General features: G+C 48.6%; 1 protein-coding gene across 1 annotated transcript in view; it reads left to right on the top strand.

The window, feature by feature from the left end:
- The window catches only part of GLB1 (galactosidase beta 1), a 94,556-nt gene extending 85,564 nt beyond the window's left edge, over positions 1-8,992 (top strand). The window contains exon 15 of the mRNA XM_021718621.1: positions 8,447-8,992. Within this exon, the coding sequence (XP_021574296.1) occupies positions 8,447-8,779 (333 nt within the window). The 3' untranslated portion in view covers positions 8,780-8,992. The remainder of the gene's footprint in view (positions 1-8,446) is intronic.
- Positions 8,993-9,670: the final 678 nt, after the last annotated feature.

Genomic DNA, 9,670 nt, shown 5'->3' with positions numbered 1-9,670 from the left:
GGCGGGTCTCGAACCCGCGGGCTCAGGCAATCCACTCACCTTAGCCTCCCAAAGGCGCGGGATTACAGCCAAGCCCGGCTTCCATCACTTTCTAATCACAAGTCTTGTCAATTTGGAAATTAGATAATCAAACTTCTGTCAACAGATATATATTAATTTAGCAACAAAACTTACTAGAATTGTAGGTAAAAACAGGCTCTGCGGGAGGGAGGGAGGGCTTCTTACAGTTTTTAGTTCATGGGGTCTATGACTAATATTATCCTGCCTGGTAGTAGTTTTGCTTAGCAGTTCCTTGGTTGGTTCCCGATATGTAAAGTGGCTTGATGCCTGATTTTAGCTGAGGTATTATGTACTAAAAGTCAAGCAGTGATGACAAGAAGAAAAGGAGGTTTTGGTTTGGGATTTGATGAAGAGAAGAAGTGATTCATCTTATTAGAGGAGTGTATTAAGATAACTTAAAACAGACAGACACACACACATCTGTCTGATCAAAGAAGTAGGTCGGGTATTTCCGAGAACCTCATATTATCGCCTTGGTGATAACAGGAAAGCATGGGGAGTCTGCCAGGGGTCAAGCCATGGTCAGAGAAAGTCACTTTGTCATGGAACGGTTTTATCTGGGACTGTCTCGGGAATCCCAGAAACAACTGGTGTTTACTCTATAAATACTTGGTCCCAGTGGGCTCACTTCATTAAGAGTATAACTACTTTTAAATCGCATTCAACATGTGCAGTTTCCACTCCGGATAATTTCAGCATAGGTTTTTTTTTTGCATTGGGATCTCACTGTCACCCAGCCTGGAGTGCAGTGGCACAATCACAGCTCACCGCAGCCTCGACCTCCTGGGCTCAGATGATCCCTCTGCCTCAGCCTCACGAGTAGCTGGGACTACAGGCATGTGACACCACGTCCAGCTAATTTTTTTTATTTTTTTGTAGAGACAAGATCTCGCTGTTTTGCCCAGGTTACCCTCAGATTCTTGGACTCAAGCAATTCTCCTGCCTCGGCCTCATAAAGTGCTGGAATTATAGACAGGAGCCTGTGTGCGTGGCTGGCATGAGCCCTTCTAAAGAATACTTCACATTCTTCTGCTCCTAGTTTAAGAGTAAGAGTTTTTTGTTTGGGGTTTTGTTTTTTTTGTTTTTTGAGTTGGAGTTTCACTGTGTCGCCCAGGCTGGAGTGCAGTGGCACACTCACGGCCACCCAAGCATTCACCTGCTGGGCTCCAGTAATCCTTCTGCTTCAGCCTTCCAAGCGCGCCGTAACTACAGACATGCACTACCACGCCCAGCTAATTTTTTTATTGATTTATTGTAAAGATGAGGTCTCGCCAAGTTGCCCAGGCTGTTCTCGAACCTGTGGGCTCAGGCAGTCCCAAAGTGCTGGGATTATAGACTTGAGTCACCATGCCTGGCCAGTTTAAGAACTGTAAAGAACACTGTTTACTGAAATAAAAATAAAATAGCTGCATTCCAGCCTGGGCAACAGAGTGAGACTCCAACTCAAAAAAAAAAAAACTATGCTGAGGCCAGACACAGTGACTCATGTCATCTCTTCGGAGACTCTTTTCCCATGCAGAATTATCAACAAGTATTTCAGTATTCCAACAAGTATTCGCAGTAATGAGTGCTGCTCAGTATTTATTGAATATCTGCTGAGTGCTGAGAATCTCACCTCAAACAAAATGGACAAAGCCTTGCCCTTCCTAGAGCCTGTGTTATAGCTGGAATAGCTGATAAGTCAATCATCAAACAATGAAACACATTTCAAATAATAACAATAACTAGATGAAAAGGAGAGAACAGAGGGATAGTGAGTGACTTGGAATAGAAAGGAGAAGGATCGTGATCCTGCCTGAGTGGTCACAAGTCTCCGGATCTGGGGGAGCAATGTTCAGGGAGGACTGACTGATACTTCCATGAGACAAGTTTGGTGTCTCTAGTCCCAGCTACTCAAGAGGCTGAGGCAGAAGGATCACTTGACCCAGGAGTTCAAGGCTTCAGTGTGTTATGGTCACACCAGTGAATAGCCATTGCTCTCCAGCCTGGGCAACGTTGTGAGACCCCATCAAGAAAAAGAGAAAGAGAGAAGATAGAAGGAAGGAAGAATGAAAGGAGAGAAGAAGAAAGGAAAGAGAGAGAGAAGAGAGAGAGAAAGGAAAGGGAAGGAAGGAGGGAGGGAAGGAAGAAAGGAAGAGAGAAAAGGGCAGGGTGAGCAAGGGGGAGTGATGGAGACATGCCTTGCTTAACATGAAATTCTCAAACAAGGGTGAAGAGGAGGAAAGCCGGCACTGTGAGCCGTGGGAAGGAGGTTGGAAGCAGGAATGTGCTGTGCCAGGGGTCCTGAGTTAACAGAGGAAGTCGGGAGTCCTGTGAGGAGGCCGCAGCAGTCCAAAACAGCTTAGAGAGAGACTTGCTCTGGAAGCCTGGCTGAGAGGGTGGAGAGCAGTGGAGAGATTGTGGTCTGGCCATAAAATCGCAGGCATCTCACCACACCTCAGCTCTGCGGTCCAGTGTGGTAGCCATGAGCCACATGTGGCTCCTTACGTTTCAGTTTAAATTAATTAAAAGTGAAAATCCAATTTCTCCTGCACAACTGTTTTTTAACTACCTCAGGTTGAACATGTGCATGCTCTGTGACCCGGCAGTTCCACTCCCGTGGGAGAGGGGTGCATTGTGTGCCCTAATGGCACATATAAGAATATTTGTATCTTAGTAACCAACAGCTGGAAACAACCCAAATGCCTGTTTCCAGGAGTAAAAGGAGTAAATAAACGTTGGCATAGTCATACCAACAAATGCCGTAGAGCAATTAGAATCAACAAAGAACTGTGCTGTGTGATAAGCTACATGAGGAAAAACTGTACTGTATGGTTATATTTGCATATAGTTCAAAATGGGGCAAAACAAATCTGTGACAAGTGAAATCAGGACAGATGGTGACTCTGAGGGAGTGAGAGGGGTAATTCCTGATCTGAGTGATAGTTATACAAGAGTGTGATTAATTTTTTAATTAATTTAACAGTACAACAAACTGCATTTTTCTCTCTGTATGTTATGCTTCATTTTGCCCTTAAAGTTAGCCTTGAAAACATCAGGACCAGCCGGGCTCGGTGGCTCAGCCTATAATCCCGTGCCTTTGGGAGGCTGAGGTGAGTGGATTGCCTGAGCCCGCGGGTTCGAGACCCACCTGGTCAACTTGGCGAGACCTCATCTCTACAATAAATCCAAAAAAAAATTAGCTGGGCATGGTAGCGCGCGCCTGTAATTCCAGCTACTCGGAAGGCTGAGGTGGAAGGATCGCCAGAGCCCAGCAGGCAAGGCTGCGGTGGCCGGGAGCAGCCACTGCACTCCAGTCTGGGCGACAGAATGAGACTCCAACTCAAAAAACAAACAAACAAAAAAAAAACACCAGGACCTAATAAAGAAAGAACAAATGTGCGGTAGAGAACCAATAAGGCCAAAAGTTGGTTCTTGGAGAAAAAAAAAAAATTCAATATGGCAAAACTAATCGGTATAAATATAATCAATATAAAGGATGAAAAACAAAGAGGTATTACTGTAAACCTAAGTGTACGGTGAATAATTTCATGCCCCAAACTGGAAAATTCAGGTGAAAACAGAAAAATTCCTGTAATTAACAAAATTAACACACAAAGAAGATGGAAACATTGAAATAACCCTGTGTCTCTTAAAGGAATTGAGTCTATAAATTAAAAAACAAGACCCCAAAAAAAAACCTTCCCCTAAAGGAAACTCGAGGTCCAGGTGGTTTCCGTTTTTAATACCTCCATAAATATAAGGAGAAAATAAAATCATATTTTTCATGTGAAATGTCTTGCCACTTGTGGGTTGTTTTTTTTTTTTTAATTTATTGTAGAGACGAGGTCTCACCAAGTTGCCCAGGTTGGTCTCGAACCCGTGGGCCCAGGCAATTCTCTCAACTCGGCCTCCCAAAGTGCCGGGATTATAGGCATGAGCCCTGCGCCCGGCCGTCACTTGTGGGTTTTATAGCTCTGAGAACCCAGCATGATATATACAAGGGTACTTGAAGGAGGCAGTGATTCACCCACTGTCACTCACCCAGGAGTCATCATTGAATTGCTCTGTAGTAGGCACCGTGCCAGCTGGTGGTGGAACAGGGCACACACCACCCTGGCCTGTGGAGAGAGTCAAGTTCATGGGGAGGCAGACGCGTCATGGTCCAATCAGCAGCTTACCGAGATGGGATGGGACACATTTAACAAAATTTGGGTAAGAAGGAAGACTAGGCCGGGCACGGTGGCTCAAACCTGTAATCCCAGCACTTAGGGAGGCCGAGGAGAGAAGATTGCCTGAGCCCATGGGTTCAAGAGCAGCCTGGGCAACTTGGTGAGACCTCATCTCTACAATAAATCAAAAAATTAGCCAGGCGTGGTAGGGCACACCTGTAGTGCTGGCTACTTGGGCGGCTAATACAGAAAGATCGCCAGAGCCCAGCAGGTCGAGGCTGCGCTGGCTGTGGTCATGCCACTGCACTCCAGCCTGGGTGCTGGAGTGAGACTCCAACTCAAAAAAAGAAAGAAAGAAGAGTAGATGAGTAAGAAAGACCTGGGCGAGACTCCACACTTTGGGGTTGAGTTTGGCCAGGGGAACTGCTGTGAGTATTCTCAGTGAGGAATTAGACCTCACCCATATGTGGCAGGCGGAGAGCACAGAGGATCAGATGTCAGATCACTAGCCCCCCCCAAAGCACTGGCACATGCTCAAGGGGAGTCAGACGCAAGTCCAGATACCCACATAGTACCTTGGGGCACCCGCAGAGAGGTCTTGGGAACTGCTGTCCCCATGAGGCCACTGCACGACTGGTCAGCAGGGAAATGTGCTGGGTGCATGGGTGCAGAGCCAAGGAGACTTGCCAGGGACCCTAGTTCTATGCATCCCTGTGTCTGACCATTGTACCCTCCCCAGAGCCACGGCGGCTGCTTCCTTCTACCATCCCCGTCTCCAGTAAGGTCCTCTTCTGACCAACCCTAATCCAGAATTCACCAGTGAACGGGATTCAGGGACACAGTTCCCAGATCACTTGCCAGGTGACATGCCCAATTCAACACAAGGATGTGAGCTCCGTCTCTTGGACACGTATGATGTAGAACTTTAGATTGAGAAGGGACCACACCTCAGGAGTTGGCATGGCCCTTGTCAGGAGCATGACATGAAGCCTGGGTAGCACGTTCCATTCCTGGGGTGCCGTGCACACAGCCCTGTCGCTAATCTACCTCTGAAACCATCTTCTCCCACGACCACAAAAGTAAGTGCTACTGTTCTCTAATGCTGCGAAAACAGTCACCGGCAGATTTTACACTGATAAAAACTTGGTAAAGCTGTCGTTGTACAAACCTTTTAGGATAGATCGAGATAACGTATCCCATGGTAAAAACAAGAGTAAAATAGTTCTGAGAACTGTGAAGCTGTCATCCTTTTTCTAAATGACTTGATCCAACAGACGGGTGGTTTTTAATCACTGACCCCCTTTTTCTGTCGCCATGTGACCAACATCTCTTCATTTTGATGGTGTAAGGAGCCAGGCGCGGTGGCACACGCCTATTATCCCAGCACTTTGAGAGGCTGAGGCAAGAGCATTGTATTGCCTGAGCCCAGGGGTTCGAGAAAAAAAAAAAGGAACTGAGCCACTGCTTTGTGCTAGCCATTTTACTAGGCAATTCGATAGTGGTATTTTGGGTGGGGTTAGTCTAAATCATGAATATTTTTTTTCCTGAGCCTCAATTTCTTGGAATAATAAAATCAACCTTATCCTCTTTAAGAAGAGGCTGGCCAGGTGTGATGGCTCATGCCCGTGATCCCAACATTTTGGGAGGCTGAGGTGAGAGGATTGCCTGAGCCCACAGGTTCAAGACCAGCTTGGGCAACTTGGCAAGACCTTGTCTCTACAAAAAAAAAAAATTAGCCAGACATGATGGTGCATGCCTGTGATTCCACCTACTTGGAAGGCTCAGATGGAAGGATCGCCTGAGTCCAGCAGTCGAGGCTGCGGGGGCTGTGAGCATGTGACTGCACTCCAGCCTGGGTGACAGAGTGAGACTCCGACTCAAAAAAAAAATAGTTGAGACCTGCCCAGGATCAGACAACTGGTAAGTGGCAGGACTAAGACATAAACCAAGGTGGAAAATTCAGAAGGAGCTAGAATCCAGGGGACACATGGAAGCTGAAAAATACCCAGAGGTGAGCCACTCAGGCACTCTGGCGTGAGCAGTGGCAGTTGTGTCACGGAGCATGGTAGGGATCGCAGCTCAGCCCGTGACAGCCGTGGCTGGTCCTCCTCCAGGGTGTCTCCCAGTATGCTGGGGCCACAGCAGGTAGCATTTCCTTTCCTTCTTCCTCCCCGCCTTTTTCCATTCTTTTCCTCTCCCTATCTGTGTATGGTCCCTGCTCCTTCACTTTGTTTCTTTGTAACAGAATGTTCCATCTATCCAGCCCACTGCTGAGTCCTGTCCTGTGAGCAACTTCCAGCACTTGCAGAGAGGCTGAGCAGATATGCCCCAAACATGGTCCCTGTTTCTCCCGCACCTATAGTTTTGTTATGGGAAGCAGTTTCCCCTACTCACAGAAATTGCCACTGCGGCTGATAGGATCCCCTCTGCTCCTTAAGCAGACGTTGAGTTCACACCCTCCCTCTGAAGGTGGTTGTGACAATCATTAAAACACAGCATTAATTGCCTGGTGTGGTGACTCAAGCCTGGAATCCCAGCCCTTGGGGAGGCCAAGGCGAGAGGACTGCCTGAGCCCAGGGGTTCAAGACCAGCCTGGGCAACTTGGTGAGACCTCGTCTCTACAATAAATCAAAAGTTGGCCAGGCACAGTGGCTCACGCCTATAAACCCAGCACTTTGGGAGGCTGAGGTAAGAGTATTGCCTGAGCCCACGGGTTCAAGACTAGCCTGGGCAACTTGGTGAGACCTCATCTCTACAATAAAAAAATTAACCAGGCGTGGTGGCGCGTGCCTGTAGTTCCAGCTACTTGGAAGGCTCAGGTGGAAGGATCACCTGAGCCCTGCAGTTCGAGGCTGCAGTGGCCATGAGTGTACCACTGCACTGCAGCCTGGGCGACAGAGTGAGACTCCAACTCAAAAAATAAATAAATAAATTGAAAGCTTAGCTAGGTGTGGTGGCATGTGCCTGTTCCAGCTACTTGAAAGGCTGAGGTGGAAGGATCACCTGAACCCAGCAGTTCGAGGCTGCAGTGGCAGTGAACATGCCACTACACTCCAGCCTGGGCGACAGAGTGAGACTTCAACTCAAAAATAAATAAATAACTCGAAAGTTTAGCTGGGCATGGTGACACGTGCCTGTAGTTCCAGCTACGTGGAAGGCTGAGGCAGAAGTATTGCCTGAGCCCAACAGGTTGCGCAGTGATCATGAGCATGCCACTGCATGCCAGCCTGGGCGACACAGTGAGACACTGACTCAAACAAAACAAAACAGCAAAACACAGCAGTAATACAGACACCCAGCTGTGTGGGCCCCTTCCTTGTCCTCCCCTGAGCCTCCATACCCATCTTGAGGGTTGTCTGGAGGACTATTCTCGGGTGGCAGGCCCTGGTGTTCTCTGTGCCCTGTGTTCACTGGGTGTGCAGCAGACAGCGTGGCCAAGGCCTGCATCTGGGGCAGGGCGGGGGTGGGGGCTGGCGAGAACCGAAGGAAAACTCTTCCACTTAAGCAGTTCAGCAATTCTGTGTACAGAGAAGTCAGGGGAAGGCTGGTGTGTGAAGACAGGCAATACCAGGGACCCAGGATGCAATTCAAAAACTTGGTGACAAGCTGGGCTCGGTGGCTCAGCCTGTAATCCCGTACCTTTGGGAGGCTGAGGTGAGTGGATTGCCTGAGCCCGCGGGTTCGAGACCTGCCTGGGCAACTTGGCGAGATCTCATTTCTACAGTAAATCAAAAAATCAGCCAGGCGTGGTAACACATGCCTGTAATTCCGGCTACTTGGAAGGCTGAGGCGTAAGGATTGCCGGAGCCCAGCAGGTCGAGGCTGTGGTGGCCGGGAGCGGCCACTGCACTCCAGTCTGGGCGACAGAGTGAGACTCCAACTCAAAAAAACAACAACAACAACAAAAACTTGGTGACAACTGCCCCGTTGTTCTCCAGTACCAACACTCGAGGCCTCTGAAGCCCATTAAAGGGACCACACCTGTATCTTCCTGAAGCAGGAATGGGGGTTCCGGGCAGCTTTTTGTTATCCCTTCCACCTACCCTCTGCCCGACTTGGCCAGTTATCTCAGCAAGATGCAGGAGCCCAGGACCAGCATGGGCCTGGTTCTCAGCCCCACCTTTACGGGGCATTTCTTGTTTCCACTGCCGCTGGCTCCCCACGTCGGGGCTCCCATGCTCCTCAGGGCCGTCTGTGCATCCTGGCTTGACAGTTTTCTGCCTCTCTCTCTCCAGGGTCAAGTGTGGATTAATGGCTTTAACCTTGGCCGCTATTGGCCAGCGCGGGGCCCCCAGGTGACCTTGTTTGTGCCGCAGCACATCCTGATGACCTCGGCCCCAAACACCATCATGGTGCTGGAACTGGAGCGGGCCCCCTGCAGCGGCGATGGCCTCGAAAAGTGTGCTGTGGAGTTCGTGGACACACCAGTTATCAACACAACAGTCCCCTCTGGGGCTGGACCATGTGTGATGATGAAAACCGGTGACTCGGAGGTGCTGGCCCTGCCCATACCTCACGCGTTCTCCCTATCGTGCCACCGTTCCCCAGAGAGCGCGGTGGGAAAATGAACTTCGGGCGCCCGCTTTCCCCTTAGTCTCCCTTCAGCCCTTCAGTGCCTGATCCCCGGCCTCGGGGCCACCCGGGGTGTGCGAGGGGCCCGACAGCACAGTAGCACAGAGATGTATCTGCAGAATCAGAACGGAAGCTTCACGAGTGTTTCTGATTTTTATTTCGGAAGAATCATGTTGTCTTTTTGTTCAATAAAATTTGTACTCAAATGATGTTACTGTTTTTAATGTTGAGCCGGTATTAAATTATATAGTCTGACTTAAATCATAACTAGACTTGAGTGGGCTGAATAAAGCCACTTCATTAACTTGAAGTTCAAAGGGGCGGAAAAGTGTCTTGGTTTCCTCTGGTGGGCTATTGCTTTTCTGATCCTTATTTGACTTGCTTTTGAATTTCTGTGATAGCTACTAGGCAGCCCTTAAATAAAGCTCAAAACAATTATTGTGACAACCTAAATGACGAACAGTTGCAAAGCGTGTACACCGCGTGGTCCACCTGCACGATCGGGTAGTATTTTAGCCATTAAAATGATGGTGCGGGTCTATACAGAGGGTGTCAAAAATATATATACACATTTTAAGAAAGGAAAAAAACTGTTAAAATTGTAATCATAAAATTAATCCAGACCAGGCATGGTGGCTCAGCCTGTAATCCCAGCACTTTGGGAGGCCAAGGTGGCAGGATAGCCTGAGACTGGAGGTTCAAGACCAGCCTGACCAACTTGGTGTGACCTCATCTCTACAATAAATCACAAAAACTTAGCCGGGTTTGGTGGCTCAGCCTGTAATCCCGCGTTTTGGGAGGCTGAGGTGAGTGGATTGCCTGAGCCCGCGAGTTTGAGACCTGCCTGGGCACTTGGTGAGACCTCATCTCTACCATAAATTAAAAAA

Source organism: Carlito syrichta, unplaced genomic scaffold (genome assembly GCF_000164805.1).
Source record: "Carlito syrichta isolate Samal-C Ts95f unplaced genomic scaffold, Tarsius_syrichta-2.0.1 Scaffold313175, whole genome shotgun sequence".
Lineage (NCBI taxonomy): Eukaryota > Metazoa > Chordata > Mammalia > Primates > Tarsiidae > Carlito > Carlito syrichta.
The sequence above is the reverse complement of the archived record's forward strand: the minus strand, read 5'-3'. Positions and strand labels throughout refer to the sequence as shown.